The 26474-nt window shown below is 42.4% G+C and overlaps 1 protein-coding gene across 7 annotated transcripts in view; it reads right to left on the minus strand.

Moving 5' to 3' along the window:
* Window positions 1-22086: 22086 nt before the first annotated feature.
* Window positions 22087-26474, minus strand: part of PRR5 (proline rich 5) — a 92093-nt gene continuing 87705 nt past the window's right edge. For all 7 annotated transcript variants that reach the window (XM_042795376.1, XM_042795377.1, XM_032986210.2 and 4 more), the window contains 2 exons: window positions 26078-26216; window positions 22087-23229 (listed from right to left, as the gene is read on the minus strand). In XM_042795376.1, coding sequence (XP_042651310.1) covers window positions 22679-23229; window positions 26078-26216 — 690 coding nt within the window. In that variant the 3' untranslated portion in view covers window positions 22087-22678. The remainder of the gene's footprint in view (window positions 23230-26077; window positions 26217-26474) is intronic.

Below are 26474 nucleotides of genomic sequence, written 5' to 3' on the forward strand. Positions count from 1 at the left end.
ACTATCAACAGAAAGGAGTCTGTAATTATTTAAAGCTGAAGTGCATCCATCCTTCATATGTTACATAGATTCTAGTAAAATATTGGGTTTTGTCCCATTCATTTATGTTAACACTTTGTCTCTCATTAATGCTTTAAAAGGATAAGACTCCATGTCTCTGAATCTCTTTTTCCATGTTTAAGATGAAATGCAATTTGCTGAGGACTCCATAGCTTGTAGGAGAGGGCGCTCAGGGCTAGAAATTAACACTTGGCAAGAGAAGAGTGTTATCATTTCCATACTATCAATTTCATTTAGTTTTGCTATTTTTTTGGCAAGACACAGGCATAGTTGAAATGACTTGTCCCAGTATGTATAACATTAATCTCTGTTTACATATTGCTGTTGTAGGGATATTTGTTTTGAAAAGTAATCTTTAAAAATACTAAATTGAGTACCATGAAAGGCAGCATTATTCTGAAACCTGTTTAAGAAAAGCAAGTTTCTTTGCTGGAACCTATACTGCTTCATTACCATGATCAAAAGTTAGAGAAGGCTTTTTGATGACGTTGCAAGTGCCCCTGGCAGATGTGAGAGGTTGTACGAAGATACTGCATGAAGTGTTGTTACAAATAGAGTGATTCTTAAACATTGGAGACTGTCAATTGCCCTCATGTCAAGTGAAGTAAGATGAGCTACACCAATTAGTGCTAATAATAACATCCTCAGCTGGCATAAAGTTTTTAATGAACATTAGGATAGCAGTGCCTAACAAGCACTCAGGGACAGATCCCTGCCTTGCAAAGTACTCAGCAGAACATATTTATAACCCAGCGGGCTAAACAGACAAAGTGATGGCATGCATCAACTCTACGATTATTACTTTTTCCTCTCATGGGTTTATTCTGGGGGTGAAGCGGTATATGGAAATCAAAGCAAAAAAGAAAGGGAACTCTGGAGAAATAAGTACGAAGAGAAAAGGAGAAAGGTTTTGAGCAACAGCCAGGTAGCGCAAAAAGGGAGAAAACTGAGCGAGAGCAGTTAGTTGTTTGTGGGCTCCCGCTTTCCCCATTTCTGTTGACTGTTGGCGCTGCCTGGCTCTTCCCTCCAGAGTTTCACCGGCACCACATGGTTGAAGAAGAGACTGTTGGATCCAAATTGCTGCCGAGTGCTGCAGTGGAACCCCCTTTTCCCATTGCTGGATGGAGAGAGGTGGCACCCCTTGTGCCACGCTTACCCCGCTTCTTTCAGAGCGGCTGCAGAAGACAGTAATAGCAGCACTGCTGTAACGCTGCTGAAGCCTCACCCTAAAGTTGGAGTACCAACCTCTGAAAATGAGTACCCTCCTATCACCCAGACTGCGTTTCCTTTTAGCACGTGGCAGGTGGCCTCAGTATTGCAAGGTAGAAAGCATTGCTCAAAATGAAATAGCCTTCACTAGTGGAGGGACAGCTCAGCACCCTGCTGGACAGAGCTAAATTTTGCTTTATACCAAACAAAGCTGGATGAAAGTAGAAGTTAAGCAGATCTTGGCTTCCAAGGTAATAATCAAATAAAATAGACTACATGCAGCTCATGCTACAGTGGGCCAGTAAAAACAAGTGTCAATCAGCTGTTAAGGTAATGCATGAGGAAGCAACCTCCAAACTGAATTAGGAAGCTAATGCATGCATTTTCAGGAATGGGAATAAAGGATTTTACTGAGTAGTCCTGAACTTCCAGATAAGCCCTGGAATTCAGACAGATCTCAATTTTCTAACTACATTACCCATAAAACCAAGTAGCATTAATAAAAAATAAAAAAGTAATAACATTCGTACTGCACCTTACATCACAAGATCTAAAACTCACCATCTAGCATCCCAAAATACGAATAGAATAGTTTTTTAATGCCTCAAAAATGCAGTTTGTTTCATGTCAGTATTATGTATTCCAGAATCAAAACTTTTACCTTAATTGAAGATTCTTTCTGTCAGTTCGTATGACATTATTAAATTATGTCTGGTCTGAGATTATTTCAATACACAAAATTTTGCTTTAGCATTTTGAGACAGATTTTTATCTTCAGTGAATCTGCCTCTGATGGTGCAAGATTCACAAGGTCAATGTAAAGTTAATATATAGAGCTGCTAACAACCAACAGCGTGCAGAGAGCATCACTGTGGCTGTGAATGTTGGTCAAAGTCCAACATAAAAATTTAAAAATACTACACAGTTCTGTCCATGTCAGGTGTTAAAGCAGCCAACTGGAAATCCAGAGCCCGACACACATTAAGAGCCTGTACTTTTCTTTTTTCTTTTTTTTTTTTTTTTTTGGTGTGTATGAACTGTAATCACAGCTATTTGCTTTGAGAAGAGCAAAAAATAATCTGCTGCTCTCAGCACTGCAGCTCATTGAATTTCCTCTCACGCACATGCATTCACATACCCCAACCTGACAAAGCAGAGTTAACACTGTGTATTTATTAAACAAAAAGATAAGGACAATTGAACTGTTCTCAGTGTTTAAATATGCCGTAACATTTTTCGATGTCTGTAAATCTTGTAAAACAAAGCTGAAAAAATTTAACAGCACTGAATTCAGCTATTTACATTGAGGCTAAAAAAGGCTCAGCTGGTATTTCCTGAATGCAAGGTCACAGGCTCTGTGGCTTTGGAGGCGGAAAAAAAAAAAAATTACAGGAGTGGGAAGGAAGCCTCGTTTAGTTGCAAGACAAGAATATATAGAAAACATCCTCTAGTAGGAAAAAAAAAAACCAAACTATTATTAATTACCTAGTTTAGAAATATCTAGCCCAGATCCTTCTGTCTTAATTTTCTTCCCCTTTTTTGCTGTTGCAGTTTTAGCTTTCCTGTCTGTAGTCAGGCCCCGATACTGCAGTGAAATCCAGAGCCTACTTCAGGCTCAGGTCTTTAAGTACCTAATTTAAACAAAGCCAACCAAGATGTACGATTTTAAACAGAATCAGTCAAATCTGTGCAAAAGGCTGCCTGGGTGCTGATTCTGGTTGAAACCAAGTTTATTTTGGTTCAGTTGATATGAGTTAGTGACAGTTTTGCACAGTTTGCCCTGGTCTGGCATAAACTAAAATAATAAAGTACAGTCAAAATCAGAATTTTATGTGTTGAAAAAGAATGTGCGCTTCAATCTAGTAAAATTTTCTCCTGGTCTACAAGACTCTGATTAAAAGGTACTAAGAAAAGAGCTGGGTCTGTATTATTTGTATAGCTAATCCTTATGTACAGGATATAGGATAAACAACAAGAAACAGAAAAAAACCCCAACCAGTAGAAAAGCTGTTTAGAGGTGGATAAACAATCACAAACACGGTGTCTCTTGAATGTAAAGAAATATGCATGAGTAACAAAGATAGGCTATCCCTTTTTCTATTCTTTTCAGTGCTGCAGCCTTTTCGAGATGCCCTTAGTGCTCTACAGTGATTAGGGAAACAGAGCACTCTCTTCACTTACCACCAGCAAAGTCTTAGGTACCCTGAAGGAGAAGATCCACAATAATGCAAATACAGAAGAGCATTTACATTCTTACTGAAATACATTATTTAAGACAAAGGAGCTAAACATCTGCATATGCCTTAACATTTTTTAAATTATTCTTTCAACGTGGAAAATTAAATCGGCAGCATACAAGCTAGTGTGGCAGTCCTTGGTGCTGTGAAGGCACTTTCACATTCCCAGAAATTTTTTTGTGGTTGGCTTCTTTCTTTCCTTCTCTTTCAGAGGTAAAACAAAGTAATTATCAAAGTTAAGAGAATCTTTTCTACTTTCCTATCTTAAGAGATTCCCTGATTTGCAGTTTACATCCTCTATTCTGCAGTTGTTAGGTGGTGTAGGCCAATATTGCAGAGTATATGTTTATCTTTGTGCTTCCCACAAGCTTAGCACAGATATTTTATCACATCCATTTCAAATTAGAGGTTTTACCCATATCCTTTCAGGAGACAGAGAGATTACGAAGGGCAAAGAATTGCCCAACACAGTTCTGAACAACACTGCTGCTAAAAGGGGATTTTTTTGTTTTTTGTTTTTTTTTGTTAAAGATGAAGTGAGAGAAGTATAACTAGAGATGGAAGATGAAAGCATCTTTCCTGCTTTGGTGATGAAAGGGAGATACAGCTTAAGAAGTTTTCTGGAGAGGAAGAAGCATATTAGAAAAGATAAATATTTCTTTACAAAAAACCCCACCACAACACCAAAACATCGTTGTGCTTCAATGTAGAGATCAAAACCAGTCCTGCCATTTAGAAAATAACAGGAATGGGTCCATGCAGATAGGGAGCACTGGAGCCTCCTCCTTCGAGCAGATTCTTGTATGCTCACATCAGTGCTGGTGTGTTATTAGTGCTACTTAGGTAGAATTACTTAATGGAGTAAGGGATATAGTTTTCCAAATTTCATCCTTGGTCTGGGCTTCTTGTGCCCTTCTTTGCACAAACATCAAAGAATGGGACTTTTTTCCTTGGCGTACTGGCCATTTAAATCTTGCTTGTTTCAAGAGAATCAGCACAGGATGAAAACCAAATTTTTTTGAAGCTTCTGTCATTATATGCCCTGGTTCATGATTGAGGAAATGCATAAAATATTCTTTTTTTTCTCATAGATAAGGTACTGTCTGTTTAGAGTCAGGGCAGGGACTTCATTCCATAGTTTGACAGAAATTTTTGTGAAAATTCCTCTCAGTTTAACATGTCAATTTAGTTTTTATTCTTAGTTTTTATTCAACATAGCCCAATACTTGTGAAAATTACTGCTTGACCCTGTTTCTGCTTATGCTTTATCAAAGGCTCACCTCAGCCTATGAATGCCGCGTTTTCTGTATTGCTAATGATTCATCTGACCATCTGGAGGAGCCTCGTAGCTCTGAATAGGAAAGCTCTATTGGCTCCTAAGTCAATTTATTGTTTCCACACAAAATAGTCACTTGCCTCACCGCCAAAAGTCATCAGCTATAGCATCTGAGATCTTTGGATCAGGGACTATCTAAGGAATCAGTACCATCACATCAGCTGGATAATTAAAACAGATTTAATGTAATCAGTTTTGGTATCAATCCAGTTCTAGAAGTCTGCGGTCTATACCAAGAGAACCATAACTGCCAGCTACTGCAACCACCTCAGCAGGGAGACCAGAGGAAAAACAGGTCTCTTGCTCCAGGTTAGATTGATACAATGGGGGCAATGGAAATGAGATTGTTACTCTGCTCCTCTTTTCTGTATAGAAATTCTAGTACACTTCTTCCTTCCAAAGGACAGAATTCACACTGAGAAAAACAAAACAAAACAAAACAAAAAACCAAGCCCAAACAAACCCTCCAGGTGATGAATTGTCAGCAAGTTCTTTGTGGTTGTTACTTGACATATAATGTAATACTGACAGAAAATAGTTCCCCCTTTCCAGTCATTGTCAAAAGTCACTAAGCCATTTTTACGGTGTCTTCTACCAATTAAAAAAAGTATGTACAGAGGAGATGGCCTTACAGAAGGATAATCCCAATACATGATACTTGGCTGCCAGATATTTAAGGGGCAGGAGGAGGGGCTGTGTAGCACATAACAGGAGAGAATCCAAAAGGGAATCAGGCTTTGATAATATCTCTCTTCCTGCAGTCTGTTTCCAACACTGTCCCTTCTTGACAGTGTTATTTTATCTTTATAGACTGCTTTTATTTTGTGACAATGAATGCCAGAGACAAATATTAGTGAGCTCAGGGCACAAGGCACCAGACATCATCATTTAACAGTTAGAAATACCGTGGCATTGCTCTGTAGTTGGAAGCCAATGAATCAGCACAGAGCCACGTGGCAGCAGGCATCTTAAATCTGCGCCTGTGCGGCAAGGCCCAGGAACAGAGGGGAAGCTCTCCAGAGAGTGTGGTATGAGTGGACACTTGGCATTACTTGCCCAAGCATAGTATGAGGCATAACACTCAAATGGGTAACACTTCTTTATTTAGCATGGTAGCTATTGGATGCCATATCCATCCTGAAGCATCAGGTGATGCTTCTAGCACCTAGGCTTCTGGTGAAACCCTAATAATTCTAGTACTGAGTGTGGAAAAAAATACAAACCCCAAAAAGTTAAAAAGGAAGTGAAGGCAATTGCAATTTATTAGAAAGCTTGGAAGAGGGGAAAAAGAGTTCTTGGAAGAGAAGGGAAGAAGAGAATGGTATGGGAGAGGCTCTGAGCAGAAATGTGCCATAAGGAGTAGCCCTCACACACAGGTGTACTCTGACCCAAAACATCTCAAATTATTTTGTAAATAAGAGGCTAAAAGGAAGAAATGACAAAAAGAAGAACCATGGGAGGAAATAAATTCAAACGGTCTTGGAGGTTAGCTGCTCTGTAGCTAGCACTTTTCCCAAAGGTGATTTCAGTTTTGGTCTTCACATAGCATTTTAGGAAACATCTGCTCTCAGTAATTATGGCTCATTTTGGCTTGCTGATTTGTTTGAGATATTTTTGCAATAAAGTGGGTCATGTAGAAAGTTTTGAAGGCAATATGTGTGGCTTTATGAAAGAGTGCCAAGAAAAAGTCATAGTTCTCAAAGATGTCCTCCTATTGCTCAAGGACACCACACACAGGTGACTGTAAAGAGGCTTAAAGTGGAAGCAGCATTTGGAAAGAAGCTGTGACATTTACAGCTACATATCAACCACTCGAAGCAGTGCACAGCATTTTGACACCATGGCAGTACTTGCCTCAGTTGTCCCTAAACTTCTAAAGCTACTGAATAATTTCCAGCGTAATGGTCTGGGAACTTAAAATGTAACATTTTAATTATGTTGGATTTTATTTATGCACCCTTGTCCATGCTAGCAGATGACACTGATGCTTAGGAGCTGTCTGGACCAGGGAAGATGAGTACATACAGGTAGCGTGTACTTTCTGATTGCTCTTTTTTTACATGGAGCGCATGATATAGTTCAGGAGCATAGGATACAGTACAAATGACTAAGCAGAAGAAAACATGAGGGGAGAGCAAATCGAAGAAGTTCATTCCAGCTGTCCCGTGTCATGGTCAATCCATGACTAGGCATACAAATGTGCTGACAATTTAGTCTGTAATCAGGTAACTTTGATAAAAAACAGTAGCAACAACCCTTTCTCCCACTTCTCAACAGCCACTAGCATTAAACAAATTGCTAAATGCATTCTGCTGCATGCTGAAGAAAGGACCAGCTAAAGCATTGCGTAGCCTAGCTCTCTTTCCTTTCAGCACCATCTACTTTGGCACTAGTATAACTCGGCCGTAACTTGGTGATACTAAACATGGAATACTGGCTGATTCATCTATGAGGGAACACAGCAGTCTGAAGTCTTTGTATGTTCTGTCCTTTAGATGTGAAGGGCTGCATTTGAATTACTGAAGACACCTCATTCAGTTCAGAAGGAACTAACTGTATCAGACCTTTGTGGACAGCTAGTCAAGAAAATAGCCCTGAAATTGCCCCTCTCTTTCCAATTAAATTATTTTGCTTGATTTACTTTATTTCCCCTATACAGCAAAAATAAGACTGTGTACAACTACTACCCTTTTGAGTTTTTTAAGTCTCTCCTGCCTTCCTTCACATTATCTTAGCAGTTTCACTTTTTATGCTGTGTAAGAAGGACTTAAGGCAAAGTTTCCAGTTAAGGGTGGATTAACTCTAACCAGCAGAATCAGTGCCGAGCTCGAGTAATGCAGACAGCTTGACCAATTCATTTAAAAAGCAAGTGATCAGAACACGATAGCTTTGTGAGAGAAAGCATGCATGCAGCAGGGGTGACAAATAACTTGTAGACTTGAGGGCAATCCTACTAGATGGATGGATCAGTAGATTCTAATTTTCAGCTGAGGCACAATCAGTTGCCTTATCTGACTTGGTGTGAAACAGCTAGGAAAATCTCAGACTGGGTCTTATACTTTAAGGGACATACATTTTTATTTCTCTTCAAGACAGTTTTAAAGCACTGACTGTGACTTTTAGGGAAGTAGGTTAAACAGTACTAGGATCATGCTGGGTTTCCTTTTCATAGTTGCTAATGATAAAGAAGTATACGTGCAGGTAACATGATTGTGGAAGTCAGTTCATCTCTTGTCTATCCCCATCAGCACTGTTGCCTGTTTGCAGCAACAAGGGCCTACACAAGATATGATTTGAGCCCCAAGTGACAACTATTGGCATTCTTCTCCTCTTCCTCTTGTCAGGGTCCTACTCTGTTAATAGCAGCACTTTCACAAGACAGCGATGTCACCAGAAACAGTCTAAAGTCTTTCGAGGTCATTCTTGAAGGATAAGCTTTCTGCAGTGAACCAACAAGGGGAAGGGGGGCAATAGGCACCCAATGAGATTGTGGTGGTCTCTGTGGGATCCCCATGTAGTTAGAAATGAGATGCAGGATCCACCACTTAAGTTAGACTAGGGCTCTGAATTGCTCCTCTTCCACTGATCACCCAAACACTTTGTTGAGAATAACCATCTAACCTCTATGCTTTTGAGATACTGTATGAGCTCCTGCCCCACCATGGGTTTGCCTTAAAAACAACAAAAAACTAAAGGGGCTTTACTGTGCATCAATAGAGTGTAATCAATGTGAGTAGAAGACTAGATTCATAGCTCAAATAAATAGTTCCTAAGTATTGTGGTCTCTATGGCCTTGATTTTCATTTATTAACTGATGTTGGCTAGTGACCCTACACCATGATTTTACCTCGTTTGTTTGCACACAACTAACTAGGCGACTAAAATGTATCTCTTCCCTTTTCTCTCCCCAAATTGTTACATGCTTAAATATTTTTTAACTTAAAATTTGCAGGCAGGGAGATGGAGAAAGAATTCATCTACTGAGTTTCTTGAGCTGGGTTAGGAACATGCCTAGGCCACACATTTTTATCTGGTATTACTAATTAGCAAGGTACTGACATCTTTGCTCATTGGCTCTCAGATTCGTGGGATGAGGGAGAACTTTTTTCTTCAAAGAAACTTAATTTCAAACCTTCTATTTAATTGGGAGAATGTTTGCAGCCTGCAAGCCTGCAGCATTCATTTCTGTATCACTTCTTGCAGCTAGTCGCAGGGAGAGGGTGGAGAACTCGGTGATTTGCTCTGCTACTTCACCGTCTCTAAATTTTTTTGCACATCCCTGCACCTCAGTTCCACTTCACAAGTGTTACAAGTACATTTTAGAGAAAGGATTTCCTATTTTGAATCCAACAGACCCCTGGCATCTGGGAAAAGAAATGCAGTGGCAAATACCAAAGGTTCTCTGCAGAGAACCCTTGGTCACACTTGTGGCAGTAGCTTTATGGGGGTCCACACTCCACCTATAAAATAGTAAGCTGGATGGTATTGAAAAAAAATAGTTACTAGTAGAGACAAAGCTTTTCTTCAGAGGTTGTTTCTAGGCAGGATGAGAGGAGGATGCTTTGGGGAAACATGATTGGAGAAACTCTTCCCAGATTTCACATCTGTTTGCAGCTGGTGTTCCTGCCTTGAACAAAATGCAGACAGATGTACGTGCTTCTAATTAACAGCCAGTTTTGTTTTTACAAAGTCTTTCATGGTACTACCCAGCCCCTGACAGATATGACACACACTGAGAGTACAAAAAAAAAAAAAAAAAGTGTTTCCTTTGTTTCCTTCTCTGACTTAAGAACCATATAATGAGTTTGAAGGGCTTTGACCCCAGTACTGCTGAGAACCCAAATGATTTGTTAGTCAGATTCCTAGAGAGGGAAACAGAGCCAAGCCCTTCTTTAAATCACATGACTTTTCAAAAGGCTCTGAAGACAAAAGAAATGAAAAATCATGTTTCACATCTTGTTCTTCCCCCATATTCAACCATCAGTCACTGACCAGTTCCTGCCTCAAAGCAGTCTTCACATTTGTAAAGAGAAAACAAAACATTCTGCTGGCTATACCCACACGTCTCCTCTCTGTTAATGCTCAGTGGAAGCAGAGAAATGAGACCAAACTCCTGTAGATTAGAAACCTTAGGAAAATCCCACCCGAGACTTACTTGCTCCACTCCAGATAAAAACCAAGCAATACTGCCACTCTGGTCTTTTTCAGTCTCTTTGAAAATCTCGATTTAAAATCTGATCTTATGTGCATAGCTTGGAGTTCACAATGTGCTCCTACTCCAAGGCTTTCAGGGTGCCTCACTTCCACTTGATACTCTGTCCCTTTTTGCATTTCTGATGGCTGGCTGCACAAAGTCTATCAAAGGGAGTGCAGTTTGATGCTCCTGCTACGCTTTCCTTGTAAGGTCATGGATTAAACGCTGCTGTCCTTGTTTGTTACAAGCCCTTTTCTCTGAGTTCACAAGGTTAAAGAATTCCCATCACATTGCTTGTGCTTTTAATTAGTCCAGTGTACAGCAAGCGCTTGTAATTAGAAGTATTTTCCCAAGCGCTTTCTAGAAAAACCCTGTTGCAAATTCCCTTAGAAGTACAAAGCAAAGTGGCTTTTGCAGGACCACATGATTCCGTGCAGCCTAGTGCCAGACCTTCATATGACCAGATCACTTAACCACAAAAATACAGTCTGTGGCAAGCGTTGATCAAATTTTTATCAAGTTTACCAGCACATGACACAGACCTTATGCTAGGTGTAAAAGGGCCAACAACCCCTGCTCCACCTTGCTATTGTCCAGTTGGTTTACAATTACTTTTAAAACAAGTGTGACCAGTAGAGTGAGTTTATGTTAGTTCAGCACTTTGCATCCCATGGCTGTGACAGTTTGCATCTGGCCCTACAAACCTCACAGCTGGGTATGCTGCACTGTTGAACCACAGAGGGCTGAAAACTGATAAAGCGAGTCTGATAAAACCCGCTATGGTTATTTTAGGAAGTTTTTAAAACAGCTGCCTGGTTTTCCCTCCTTCCACATCATTCGCCTCATGCTTGTACTCTTTTAACAGGGAATATATTCACATCTCAGTTGCTTAAGCATATGTAACTTAAAACAACAAGTTCTAAACTGACTACAACAAAAGCATATGTTCCTTTATAGTACTGACTACAGCCCTGGATAAAAGAACAGGAGAGACCAGTATTGCCTTCGCTGGGTACTTTGGAGGGTTGTGAGATCAGGATGTGGTGATACAGTGGCAACTCTAGGGAGTGGGATTCTCAACAGAAAATTTTCCACCATATGCTTCTGCTAGCTCCGCGCGTTTGCAGTGCCCGGGCACCTCGGCTGACAGAGCCTGCACTGAGCATTTGCTTGCACAGTTTCTGCTCTGTGCCAGGTGAAATGGTCCAAATGTGAAGTGGCTCATTCACTTTGCAGACAGTCTTTTCAGGCTCTTTTCTGTCCTGTGTCACATGAGGATAACTAGGAAGGGCACAAGCCTTTCACAAATGGTTTTCACCAGGCTGGAGTGACAGCGTTCAACATTGTTCTCGAGTAGGAGGTGACATCCTGACTTGGTGCAACTGTGCAGGCCTGGTGAACTTCCTCTTCTGGGGAAGATACCAGCAACTCCAGGCATGCCTGGAGGTAGAGAGGTGATGGTGTGGGGTGGCAGCAAGAGAGTTACTGCAGGAGCTACGTGCTCCAGATCATTAAAGGGCCTTCCACATCCTATTTCTCCACATCTCAGGAGATGTTCCTGCTGTGATGGCTGTGTTGGGCAGCCTGGACTCTGCCTTTCTGTGCTGCCCCTCTTCTGTTTCTTCCTCCCATCAGGGCCTTTCAAAAGAGCAGTTAGTTCTCCAAGTTGCTCAGTCTTCTCACCTTCACCATGAGATGAGAGACAACAGAAGGGGCATTCTTCTGAAACACCACACTGCAGCTCTTGACCGGCTCATCACCAGAGTGCGCACGGCTGAATATGCCACAGGAACCAGGGTCCAAGGAAACCAAAGGGTGCTAGGGTTGCCGTGTTTCTCAGTCCCTGTTAACCCACAAATGAAGACACAAGTTAGATCAGAGACAGATTTTCTTATAGCAAGCTCAGCGTGTTACTGCTGTTCTCTCAGAGGGACTTTGGAAAGTGAGAACACAAAAGGCCCTTTACATACAGAGCTGGCTTCTCCGCCCTCAGATGCTGCACTGCTTTCAGATGCACTTATTTGGAGCAATGGTGCAATCCAGTGGACAGTTTGGATAGTAACACAGCAATACTGAACAAGCTCTAATCCACTGCAAAACCAGGAAGCACCTAAAGGAAGCTGCGATACCACCAAGCCTGCAAAGAAGCAGTGATGTCTATCAGTGTATGATCTTAAGAGATTCACAGAAGATCCATGTTTCTTGATAAGAGAGGCTCAGGACTGAGCTGTTGGAATCAATAAATGAGGCGGCTCTTCTTTAGGGGCAGTAGGGCCCATCCTCACAAAACCGTACAACCATCACTAACATTTTTCTTAGTATTATCTCCCTGTGGTGCTAAGCACAGGTGCTGTGCATGCTGGCACCAAGCCCAGCACCACACTGCTCTGGAGCAAAAAGCACGTCTCAGAAGAGGACTTGCACCCCAGACCAGAGAACATACTACTTCCACAACAGCCCTCCAGCGAGGAAGGGGCCCACCATCTAGAAGGCATTAGCACTGCCACTGTCAGTAATAAATTAACATTTGAAATATGTTGATTTTCTGAGGAACAGCATCTGGAGGCAGGAATAGGGATTTATTTGATCTGTTGCTACAGATGAAACATTTTGGCGTGGAGAGCACATGAAGAGAGGCAAAGAAGTGGGCCTGCAGGATCCTTTCATCCCAATAGGCAATGCTGTAGGCTTAATATCACAGCTTACCCAAGGAATCACAGAAGTGAGGCCATAGAAATCCTGCAGAAACAGACTGTAGAAAGCCTTAGTCTGAAGACTGACTGCTACCCAGCCAGTTGTGAGTATCTACCCTGCAAGAACTGCATTTGGACTCCTGCACTGGGAAAAGGTCAGCTTGTGGCAGTGACTTGAGCAAACCTTGCACTGAGTAGCTCTCCTGAAAAGCCTCTGCTGGAAGGGGAAGTATTTATGCTGAGTAGACTCCTTTCTCTGTAGTTTTCACATATGCTTTAACCTGGAGAAGTGAGAGGAAGAAGCATTGCTGGAGGAAGCTGTTCAACCACTTTTGACCATATGAGATGAGGACTTCTCTTCTGCAAGCCAGGCTGCTAAAGGAGTACCTCCAAGGAGATGTTCAGCTCTGGATGCATCTCCCTGGGCTCTTCCCATCCGTCATCAACAGGCTTCTTGGCCATGCAAAAAGAAGACCAAGAAACAGATCCTGAACCCCAACAAGATTACTGTGGCGTCTTTCTTTGTAGCTTGTAGTGTCAACAAGATTGGTGAGAAAGGCAGCAGCAGCTAGATTAATGAGAGAAAAGAGAAATTCCAGTGGAAAGAGCAAACAGCATAACCTTTTTGAGTTAGTCCTGTTTACAGTTATGTCTCCCTTCTTAAACGTGCAGCCTGGCCATTGGCACACCACTGAGGGAGCATCTCCTTACATGAAGCCAGTGGTGAGTTTTTGTCACAGAGTGTTCCAATGAGCTAACTGGCATGTTTTCGGTACAAAAAGAAGAAATAAGAACAGTATAGTCATCTATATTATAAAAAAACCCAGAGAGATAATTCCAACATGTGCCAAGAGCAGAAAAGCGGGAATTCAGGTTTAATTTAAAGCATCCTCTGGGAAAAAAAAAAAAAAAGTAAAAAAACCCCACCCATCACACACATAAATCTCTGAACTCTACTTAACTAGTAAGAGGAAAATACATGACAGTTTCAAGACTGAGGAAAAAAAAAAGTCATATATTTGTATGTATGAGACTATTTAGCAGTGACCTGGTGCTATATTCAAATACTCCTACAACCTGAACGAAGACTGATACACGTGTTGTGAGCATTTAAAATGAAGCATTTGAACCGCAGCATTACCAGCCAAGAACGCCCGCCCACACACAACATTTAAGGAACAACTTTTGGAACATGCAATAGGTAGAATACCAAGTTAGTTCTTCAGTGTGAGCAAATCATTAAGCAATTCTTGATGACAGAAACTTGGATTCACTTGAATCTGCACAGCAGTCACATGCGTGGTCCTTCCAGACTGCACATGCAAACAGGAGACATCAATGTGCAGTTTCTTTCCCTGCTAAGTGTGGCATCAGTTTGCTCTGTTTCTTCATCATTTGCTAATTCCAGTCTGACAGGGCCAGATTCTGAGCTGAACTGGATGCTTGCAGTCTCTGATTGCAGAAGGGTCCCTGACGCTCCATGGACAAGCTTGGTGGAAGTATCTGTGTGAAAAATGTAGCTGGATGCATCTGTATGCTGTGGATACACCTGTAGTGCCTTCCAGGGCTTGACTCATGCAATACCAATTTCAAAATATTAGAGCTGTTTGTCAATGATCATCAATTACTTGCTCATAGGAAGTCAAAGAAAAAGAGGAGGCAGGGGACTAGCACTGCCACAGATATGTCTGGCTGTGTCTGGATATGACAGTAAAACTTCAAATGCCACCTTGGGTCTTGGCACCCAAATGCCATTTTGTGCATGAACAGTGTCCATGGCATTTGACCTAAGGAGGGGAGAAGTGAAGCTAGAAAATAACTAATGTCTCAAGCTTGTTTTTCTCAGCGACATTCATCATATCCTGGACCCAGAGTGCAGCCGATTGCCTTCCCCCTCATTGTGCACAGCAGCAGCTGGGGAGTTACAAGAATGTTTGTGCAACAAAGCCTATTCTTCCTCCTCTCAGTCGACATGGCCTGGAAATCTGGAGTTTCCTTCAGAAAGCTTTTATCCACTTGAGTACTGCCTGGTTTGCCAGGGGTACAATGTACTCAACTGCCGCCACTCCTCACTCCTGGAGCGGATGACAGAACAAACAGTTAAAAATAATTTTTAAAGCCAATTTTGACAAAGATTGGGAACATTTGTATGGCAAATCAAGATTTAAATTGAACCAGTGAAACTGAAAATGTTTTCCACCCTTACCCTGACAAATTACTCCCCTCACAAGCCTTACAAAATTGTCCATTCAGAGCTGTGTATAATTTTTTTCTTCAGTTTCTGCTCACTCTCCTCCCCCAGGGAGGCTTGAACAAGGTTTAGGAATAGGGACATGTCAAAGCTGCTGATATGGGGTAACATCTTAGCTGAATTTGAAGACAGTTAAGTTTTGCCTCTTGTCTGCTTTAGCACCCACATGCCATTCTGCTTCCAACTTTTAGGTGCAGTACTTTACTTCCATTTCTACTTTTACTACTCTGTCTTGCCGTGTAAAGAGATAGCCTGTGGATATTCCAAGTGGCTACCAGCTTCTCCATCTTTCTGAATGTTGTTACCATCCCAGGTGATTGCATACCCATGAGGTTTAAGAATGATGTGGTTTAATAATACACAGCAAATGGAGTATTTAGGAAAGACAGACATGTTAGTGGAGAACTGGAGAGCACAAGTACCATTCCTGTATTTTGAAATAAGCCTGAGGGTATGATTTAAATGCTGACAAACTGGTAACCTTTACAGCTGTATCTGGGAAAAAAACAGTTTGAGTGATCACGAAGAACAAAACACTATGATCTCAATTTTCCACAAAACTACTGCAAGTGGGAAGATAAATTTTCCTCTTTGGAAATCAAGCCTAATGTTTTCCAGTTTTCTGATTGGAAGAGATGGATGAGGTGTTAAGCAGAGATATTTGCTCTTGGGGGGTTACTGAGTGTATTCAGGACAGAACATGAGGAATTTCAGAGGGACCTAAACTATTTAGGGTAATGGGCAATAAGAAGCTTGATATTGATAAGAACGGAGTAACATGGACTGAAAAAAAAAAAAAAACCAAAAAACAAAACAATAAAACATGAAGTGCTCAAAGCTCACAGAGTATTAAAGAGGTAACATCAGCTAAAGAAACAGAGACTAGTGTCATCATAAACATGTCAGTGAAGACTGCTCTTGAGGAGGAAATCCAAACAAGGCATGTAGGTAGAAAGGGAATGGATCATAAATAAGAATTAATTAGTACATATAGACCTAAAACAATGATGCAGCTACACTGAAAGAATACGATTGCAACAAAGTTAAATACACAAAAGTTAGGGTAACATTGCTAATTTACATTCAATCATTCTCTGATACACCGCCTCTTCTCCTCTTGTTGGGCATGCTTTATCATGAAACCTTCAAGCAACAGACAATCCATTCAACAATTTAAAATGTAGGAAAGACTGATAAGAACATTATCCCCATGTTCTGAAGAGGTGTAGAGCTATTAAGTGACTTAAATCTATGCAAAAAGCCTGTAGAGGACATAGAATTAAGCCATCCCAGTATCTGAGTTTCAGCCCAGAAATCTGATCCCAAGACTGATCTTTGTAAAGACAACAGTGCCCTAAGAATTCTCTTCAAATTCTGATTTCCAAACCCAGAGTTCAGAGGGATAGGATTTATAAAGGGAATGCATTTTGAAATCTAGCTAAAACTCTCCCTAAGACTATTTGCTTTTGCAAGGGAAAAATTATTTAATTCTAAAATAATTAGGAAAAATAATTAGGAAATAAGTATATTCTGGAAGGGGTAGGAATCTCAAGGTAAAAATGCTGATGCAGACCCTCAGTAATTCAAGTATAAGGTTAGCCCCTGCAATACCTCATTTTACAAAGGCAACTAACAAACAATAAACTTCTGGCAGGTTTGTTAGCCCGGCAGTCCCACGGCTGTTCACACACCCAGCTTTCCCTTCCCTCTCTCCTCTGGCTTTGACAGAGCGTCCTGGCAGTTCCTCTCTTGGGTAGGCAATCCTGCTGCAGGCAGGCGAGCAGCCAATCTGCTAATCCAATTATGCAACACAAGACCTGAGGGATGCATCATTTGTGAAAGAATAGGCTATTTTCATTATTTAATTACTAGTCAAGTTACCTGCCTGAAGAATATTAAAATGCCAGCATCATTATGACATTGAGATACTAGGTCAAAGCTAGCTCCTTTCTGCTGATCACCCCAAACAGTGCCTTCTGAGGGCAACACAGAGGAGTAAGCAGCAGCTTTAAGCAAGGTAGGGGATTTCAGGGAGGTGACACATTAGCCTAATTCTGAGTCTGATGAAACCAGACAAATTTAAACATTGGTTTTGATGGAGCAACTAGGCCAACACACAGCACTTGGGAGAGTTTGTGTTTGCAGTATCCTGGGACCACACAAAACATTTTAACCACGTTCTAAGACTTCTCTCAATAGCTTGGGGAGTTCAGTCATTTGATATCATCTCCATCCCTCAGAGGTCCCTAACCCATTGGTAACGTCAGAAAACAGGCAGGAGCCTGAGGTCCTTCAGACCATATGGAGGGACAAGGAGCCACCTCAGATGCCTCCAGCAGCTATTTCCTGGCAGCTCTTCTCTGCATCCCCCTCCTGGGAAGGGTGGGCTGGCAACTGAGCCGCAGCAGCCCAAAAAACTTCAGGTGGTCTATGGTTTTCTGAAGCCTGCTGCCAGTTAAAGCAAAGTGCCTTGAGCAGCTCTAACCCAAGCTGGATTTTGGGGAACACAATGGCACAGCTGCTTTCTTGGCACCTTTCACCCTGCACCCAGCTCGAGGTGCTGGCCTGTTCTTCCAGCCCCAAGCACCGTCTCCTCCTTTTGCACAGGAAGAAGAACCTAGGAACTTGCAAACTACTAAGCACAGCAATCTGCTGGTGTTGCTGCCACACCACATGGAGAGAAAGGGATGTTAGAAGGCTCTTCAAGGCAAAATATATTTATTCCCCCTCTAGAAGTGTATTTTTTCCCTTAGGGAAAGGTGCAGGCAACTTCATTTATAAAACAAGCATTTTATTCTCCTGGAGAGCATGATGGCAAGAATTTGTGTAATTATTAAAATGGCTGCAGATGTTATTTGCAGCACTGCCAGCTCAAATGATATCTGGGTTTCTGCTCCCTACCTCCAAATTTTGGTACTTTGAGAAAAGTTCTGGAATGACAATCACACCCGCATTCCAGAGGTCAAAATAACATTAAAGGGCTTTCTGACACGGGGAAATCAGTCCATCTCCAACCAGAACTTTAGGCAGATATCAGGTATTTTCATATACTTACATGTCCATGTGGTGGTCCTAGAAGAAGGTGGCCCATAGCTCTTCTGTCACCAAAGCTTAGTGTTTCAGATGGTATCAGCAAGCAGATTTGTTTCAGTGGAAAGTGCTATCAAAACCAGCTTGCCAGGAGCTAATTGAATAATAGAAATTAATTTTCCCCATTTCTATGAAAAAAAAAGTCGTCTATTTGGGCAGCATTATTTGCAGCCAATTATTCTGCTGTTTCCAGTTGTGCTTCAGGGAGCTGTATTACTTCTCCAGAGCTCAGCAGCTGTTCATTAGGTTTGTCTCCCCAGTTCCTTTTACTTGCATAACATTCACCCTGCAGTGCCAGATGACAGGAGCTTTAAATGCTGTCTGTTGCTCTGTATTATCCCTTGTGGGGTTTTGGAACCCATCCCAACCAGAGAAAGAGCAGAGACCTTTTGATTTTTGGATTAGGATACAAAATGCCACGGCTTATCATAACAAAGGAAGGGTAGAGAGAAATAACTGGCATACTGAGAATGCCCCCTTAGGGACAAATATTGAGTACCACTGGTGCACTGGGACACTGCCATGTAGCAGCTTTTGAAAGCTGAAAGCCATCACTTCATAAATATATTTTGGCAATAACCTGCACTATTCTTTTCAATACACATTTTTCCTGTGTAATAACTCCATGCTTTGTCTCACAAAGACCACATCCCTGACTCATCTGCATTGCTAGTAGAAGGATCACAAATTAGGGTAGCCTCACACCTGTGCAGCACTTAAGGTCGCTGAACACTGGGCTTTGGTTGCCTGCACGCAACTGGCTCAGCATCACTCACATGATTTGTTCTCCCAGGGCCAGGTCTGGCTGTGCCCCTCCACACTTTGCACGTTCACACGCATGGTCTTGTAATTACAGACCAGACCTGAACAAAGGCTCAGAGCACAGAGCTAGAGCACTGCTCCACCTGCATCTTTCTACAGAGCACATAGAGCCCCCAAGCCACATTGCTCCTTGGGGAATGAGTTGATGGCACTTCATCTCCAAGGTCAATGGAGATGGTGGCTTTCATAGGGATTAGCTAGACCACCACACTCAGTTTTTCAGTTTACAGTCATATCTGCCTGCATATTTTAATATAAACTTGAAGGAGAGACAGAATGCCACCCTATCACCATTACAGTAGGAAACTTACCTCTGAATTCCAGCTTTTCAGGCTCTTCACAGCAAGTCTGATGAATTTATAATGTTTTCTTTAATTAAAAAGTAGCCCTGAAACTGCAGCTGGAACCCTCGGAATCAGAACACATTTGTTCCTTCTTTAGTCATTACCCTAGTAAAAGAGCTTTAGCACAGCAGACAAAACACTTTTGTAAATACCACATTTACTAGCAGAGAGGCAAGTTTAGTTCAGCAAACTCTAAACTACAACAGCAGCAGAGCTCAGCCTACTCCCTTACAGCATCATCAGGCTAACTAACTTTAACTGAAGCCAGTTGATGTACTCCTCGTCCTAAAGAGGATCAAGCATCTTTACTTCAGATCATCTCAACACCTAACAAGAAGTAATGAATCCCAACAGGGCTGATCCCAATTTCCTTAAATACTAATTCAACCCTCTCACAGCTGGTAATCACAGTTTTAGGGGTGGGGTGAGGCAAGGCAAGGCAAGGTTTGGGTTTCTTTCTCCAGTGTGATCTGGGTGAATGGGCCTTGGTCTGTATCTTGTGAATGCTGCTCGTGAAAGCCTACATTAGATCTTTCTGCTGCTAGAGCTTTGACTCCGAAGAGCACACTTTAAGAGTTAGAAATGTAAAAGCTAGATTGGAAGTGCTGGGCTGCAACGCTCCAGGATAGCAGGTTCCCCACGCAGTGCATGTAGAAAAGCGAAGTGTCCAAGAACAGGGTTGTACAACAGGCACCAAGCTGCCTGCCTTGGCCAAGAGGAAACACTGAAGACAAGACTGTCTCCTAAATCCTGCTTCTCTTTGAGGTTTTCTGAGGTGGCTGTTAGGAATACTCCTCCTACATAGTCACTATCTTGAGCCCTATCTTTAAATAAGCTTTCAAAACAGACAGAGGAGGATTTTCATTCACTAGCTCCATGTGTGCCAGGTGGCAGGGGTTGGTTCATAACCAGCGTACCAGGGGATTCAAGGTTTCCTATCACAGGGGAAGGGATGAACCATGCAAAAGCTCAGGTGGGAAGGGTCGTAGCCATCCCTTTCTTCCCTCAGTTGAAACTATGCTTAAATATTCCCCAATAATTAAGCAAGCTTATGACTCTTACTACAGTTAACATTCCCTAAAGGAAGAAGGTGTGCAAAGGCCTTGATCCACTTTATTTTTTGTAATTTTCTTGTAGGGATTTAAATCTATCTTCTCTTCCCTGCACTGTGTCCTTAGAACAAGGCTGTGGATACTCTTTTTCTCCAACCTAAATGAAAATTCAGGAAATAGAACAGTGTTTGCTAAAGGGAACGAGGGTGGGGGCTGAGGGCACCAGCACCGGGGCTTATAGCACTTTAGCATGCTTGGAAATCACTGGTCCTGTCACATATTAGATCCAAGTTCAGTGAGACCTCCTCTCTCCCCTGTGGTTTGCACAGGGCCAAATGTGTCGTGAGACTGTGGGCCCACCGTGCCCCCCAGCTAGGAGAGGGTGGGCAAACACCCACTGGCAGCACCAACCGGTTGGTAGGAACCTGACAAACCTCAGCTGCGAGCAAGCTGCCAATGTGCTCAGCCCCACCAGGAGCCAAATTCTCCTGAGTGTGCCCTGGTGCACAACTGCGGGATTGTACAGGCGTCACCGTGGCCGGGAAGTGGCCAAACGGGCGACCCGATAATCTGTAACTTTTAGTTGCACATCCAGAGCACTAGTTAGGTGCCGTTTTGTTTATTGGACCTCAAAGACCCTGGAGGCACCGGAGTTGCTCTTGCTCAGGGTATGTTCTGCTGCACCTGCATTTCTGCCAGTTGGCGTTAGGTCCCTCTGTGCTGACTCTGCCCCACGTAGGATGCTCCCATCCAGGTGTGTTCCCCGGCCGCTAGGTTTGAGACTGCTGGGACACAGAAACAATTATTTATCTCTGTGCAAAAGAAACTTTTAAGTATGACCAAACTTAAGTGCCTGCCTATAGGGAAGGCTGCACAGCTGAACATGCCAAACACAAAGCAGCAAAACAGACACCAAAGAGCTGCCTCATTTATGGCACCCATTCCTCGGCTGGCTTCTGAAGTTTTCAAATCTCTGTGTGATGAGGAGCCTGCACATCTATCCAGAAGCTGAAATCTCCAGCAGTGAAACAAGGCAGTAGCAAAAGATTGAGCTCCTTTCCAAAAGATCAGGCACTGAGGCCAATGGAAATTAAGTATCAGAAGAGGGGCCTTCAGCCTAGAAATGTAATCAAAACCTGGGGAAGAGTTTGGCAACTGTTGGGGTCAAGCAGTGCAAGTGCAGAGCGAAGCTGGAGAGTCCTTGGACATCTGAGCTAAGTGCCAGAAGCTGCCAGACCAAACTGAGGACGAGTCTCTGCTGAGCAGCTCAGGAGCTACTGACTGACACCTTCCTCCAGAGGAGGTGCCTAGAATGGAATGACCCAAAGGAGCAACTTCTTCACTGTAAAATCATCTGCTCAAAAATCTGTCGTGCATCAGGATTTCTACTTCTGTGTAAATCCTCCGTAAAACCACTGACACAGCTCCTACACCACCATGTTACTGTGAGGGGGAATCAAGGAGCTGGGAGTGCTCAGGATGAGAAGGTTCACACTCCCCAAATATCAACACATAATTGACAGTATATACATTAATGTATTTCTTCAAGAATTTAAGTACATAATGAGGATTTACACCAAGAGGCCATATTTTTATTTATTTAGGGAACAAGTAATATGTTGAATTCTGCTGGAATCTCTCCATACAACAGATGCTCCAGGAGCTGACGGTGCACAATTTCTTGGCAGTGCCACATTCAGAGCAAACTAGCACGGCCTTAAAGGCCAGTTTCAAGACAATTCTCCCACAGGCACAAGGTATTGGCTGTGAAACAGAACATGAGACATGAGGCATCATGTGACATCAGGTAGCACATTTCTGTTTATTTGCCTTTCCTCAAGAACTCTAACTCACCATTGGGCAGAGGAGTGCATACAAGATGTACAAGATTAAAAGAGACTTCTTTATCACCATATTCTGTGGCATGAAGGCCCACAGCCTCTGGGGTTTTTTGGTTTCTTTAAAAGGATATGTTTTTACTCTGGCTGAGGTGTTACAGTTCAGGAACAACCTGCCATCTACAGGAAATCTCTTGAGAAAATTAAAAGTGAACACAGCAATTTGCTAGGCTGTTTTACTGAACAAACACTGCCATCTGCACTAATAGCATTTTACCAGACACTTGTCAGCTTGTGAATCCCTAAGTTTATAAGGACAACAGGAAATCCGACTGCAGAGTGATGGGGACAGGGAGAAGTGGTTGGAGTTTCTTCCCCCTCGCTGCAGATGTCTGCCTGCTGTAAAGCTGTGTTTGTGTACTTCAGTACAGCTGTGATGACCTACAACAGAGGTTCTGACCTAGACATATACAGCTTGCCCATAGTCTGACTCGGTGCGTTAGTAACTTTCATATATAATATTAAAACCCAAGGTTTGTCTCCCAATGTCCTTCACATAATGCTCTGTCTGTTCACGTCCACGTTGTATGTTGATGAATTGGAACAGCCTCGGCCAAAATCAATAAAAATGCCTTCAGAATCAGAGTCGATCGACTCCAAAATCTGATCCACTATGTTCTCAGGACTGGAAGAGGGAACTGGAATCAATGAAGGGTCCCTGTCCAGCTCAAAAGACCTATGTGGGTCATCCATTGAGTGGAAGAGTCCTTTCTGTTGCTCAACTGTGGTGAGTTTGCTAGAGCACTGCACTGACCCGGTGCTGGGCCTCTCCTGGTCTCCCGACAGCGAGCTTTTCGTGGCAGTCATGGAGCTCTTGGAACCATTGTCCATGATGGTGGTGAGGTTGGAGTACCCCTGGAGCTCCAGGCAGGAGGTCATTTCCGAAACGGAGTGCCTTCGGATGCCTGTTCCATTGGCAGCCATGCCCTCGGTTTCATACTCGGCCACTGGCGTCAGCAGTGGATTGTTGTAGCTTTTCGATCTCACCACAGGGTTCTTGGCGAGGATGTCACCTGATTTTGAACGCCTGAAGAACCGCTTCTCTGTAAATAAAGAAAGGTCCAGAGTATTATCTACAGTCTCCTGTTTGCATGGTACTAATAATTATGAGTGTTCAGAAGAAAAGTCAAGGCATGAATTATCATAAACTTTTCTTGAATGACAGAAACTTTTATAAAATAATAAATTTTGCTGGCTTTGTAGATCCATAGGCTTTGGAATTCCTAGATTTCTTTAGCATATTGAAGACCCCAAACCTATCTTTAAAAATAATAGCTGAGTTTCCCTTATATTCATACAACTTCAGCAGCTGGAATAAACCAGTAAATATCGTGGGAGACCTGACATACAATTGCAAATACTTTCTTTAGACAAGAAGAGAAAGTGCAATTCTATTCTTGTTCAGGCTATAAAGGTCATCACTGAAGTCTAGTAGTTGAAATTTAACTTTTTTACCCACGCTGGGAAAATCAAGTCACTTCAAATTTAGGGCAAAAGGATTAAGACAGGCAGTTTTACTAATAATTCTGGAAAAACTTAGATTCAAAGCACTGTTCAGAGACCACACAAGGAGAGAGCACCAAGAGTGTTTGGAAATGTTAACTGGAGGGCAGTGCCCATAGCAACCTTTTTGGGGAACAAACCTGCACTCAATCCAGCAGCGATTTTATGAATGTTGCTGTTAACCAAGTGGGCTCTTTCCAAAGAATGAGCAGCAGGTGGCAGCAAGTCAGCACATAGATCCTTCACCAGTGGTTTAGGGCTGGAGTGCTCTTCAGCAGCTACATCAAAATAACCATTACGCAAACTTTTTGCAGACCTCAGTGCTCAGACTCATTTGTGCTAAAAAATAAAAGTGGTCTGAATAATAAGTCTCACTTTTGAAGCTTTCTTCCTGCTACTCTCACTTTGCCATCCTCATGAAAGGGGCACAGATGGAGAAGCAAATCAAGTTACACCCTGGAAGTCAACCACAGCCACTGCATACAAATTGTCTGCCTTAAATCAGTATACAGGTATATGTTCCTCTGCAAACCACATGATTTCCTTTACAAATGCCAGTCTCTTCTAAAATTATACATATGTATAATTATGTGCTTACCTGGACACAAATTCCAACCATATGCTGTACTAATATAACAGCCATTTTCTGTACTTAAGATTGTACTTTGCAACTGTGTCTGCCTCAGCTGTGAAATCAACTGCACCAAGTTCCTCTTTGGACTTTTTCTTTGTTACAAGTTTGACCCGGCAAGCAGAGAAAGTTCCCTGGGGCTGCCCTGCCACAGGAACTCTGGCTTTTTGGTCAAACCAAGGCTTGGCTGGATGGGAAGGCTGGGAGTACTGGCCAGACAATGAAGAAACGAGGCCTCAACAGTCCCAAACACAAGATGTCACAGCTTTAAATCATGCTACCAAAATAGCTGAACAGAACTAGATGCATTAGTTTAAAGGCAACAGACACTTACGCACCCAGCTCCTTGGATCCAGGTTCATTGACTGGTCCTAGTTCATTCAGTACTGGTGCTGACCTACACCCCAGACCACAGCAAGGGGAAGTGCCCAGTTCACCAAAACCTGCCTGTCTTCTGCAGTCATGTAATACATTTATTTTCTAACAATCCATTTCATTGGAGTTTTTTTCTCTTTGTGTATGTTTCTTCTGTCCTGACATACAAGAGCTTGTATTCAGAAAACATCAATTTGAGGGTCCATTTAAATGTTTGTGGCCTTTTAATGGCAAGCAATGAATACAAAGTAGTAATCCTGAACAATTTTCCATAAATAACGGGCCTCTATTTTTTCACATAAAACTGATTTGTTTCTTAAATGCCTACTGCAGTACAACAATTTTTCTACTCAGCTTCAAGGGAAAAAACAACTACCTTATTGACTATTTCTGACAAACAAACAGAGTAAATTGACTGCACAGAAAACATACAACTGAACTTATTTTCCCCTGTTTTCTCTATTCAAGCAGGCCATCACAGTATTTACATTAAAATACTCAGGTACTACCACATTTCCTTCTTGATTTACGCTGGTAGTATCCCCCTTCAATTTTCAGCAGATTGAATTACTATGTGGGATATTCAAAAGACCTTCATCTTGGCCAAATCTTGCCTTCACAGAAGTCACTGAATGCCTCAGATCTCAGAGAATCATAGAAAATAAGCTGGAAGGGATTCGAGAAGGTCACACTCATCCTCGGCCACCAGGCTGGACCATGTTTACCCACCTTGCTCCTTATGGATGCCTGTGTATGGTGACATGTATATAGAACCTCTAGCAGGGAAGATTCAACAGCCTCCAGGGGCGGTTTATGTGACATTAGAGATTTCTCCTTCCATGTAATCTGAATTTCCCCTGCTATGTGTGGACCACTCTATTTTTCTTATCTCCAGTGGGATGGAGAACAGCTTATTACCTTCCACTCTACAGGAAGCTTTTACATGTTTGAAGACTCACCAGTTAGTCTTCTCTAAGACAAATTACTACTCTCTTCCCTGCTTTAAACAGCCTTGTACTACTGTGCACTAATGAACAGACACTACTCAGCACTCTAGAAATGGCTTCTTGCTTCTTCCTCTCACTGTCCATAGAGCACCCTGTGTTAAAGCCCTCTCATTAAAAAAGGTAGAATGGAAATGCTAAACGCACTCTAGATTCACAGATTTATTAATGAGCACTGTTATGATGATCTGTTTTCATCTGCCACTGGCATGTTTTACTGTGATTTGTACACTGCAAAGAGCATGGCCTTAGAAAAGGAGCCTGACCACACTGTGTTAGCACTTGCAGGCTCCTCTTGTGTGGGGCCTGGCCCTGTGCTGACCAAGACTTTGGTGAAGCCCTCTGTGTTATGTCAAATCAAGCCTCTGTTATTCTTACCCAAGATACAGGAAGAGTGCGTGAAGGGTCCGTCACTGGAATACAGACCGTATGTGCCCAAGTAAGGAGAAACAACTTTCTGGATCAGGGATTCCAGTTTCAAATAATCTTCAGTCACACCTTTTGACTCGTGAACCCCCTGAAAGAGAGAAAATACCCAAGATCAGCACTGTCCCCTCCAACCACAAGCTTTCCTGGCTCCCTGGGGCAAGCAGAGAGGCAGCAAGCATTTTCACTAATTTATATAGCAAAGGTGCACCATGATGTGATACTGGCTCGTTACTACAGCTGACGCCTCTTACTGTAAAACCAGGAGATGAGTCAAACCAGAGAGACTCACCATGCAGGCACTGCACAAATGCTCAGAGACAGGCAGTAGCTACTTCCAGGACATTTA

Source organism: Tyto alba, unplaced genomic scaffold (assembly GCF_018691265.1).
Source record: "Tyto alba isolate M040663 unplaced genomic scaffold, T.alba_DEE_v4.0 Super-Scaffold_21, whole genome shotgun sequence".
Classification (NCBI taxonomy): Eukaryota; Metazoa; Chordata; class Aves; order Strigiformes; family Tytonidae; genus Tyto; species Tyto alba.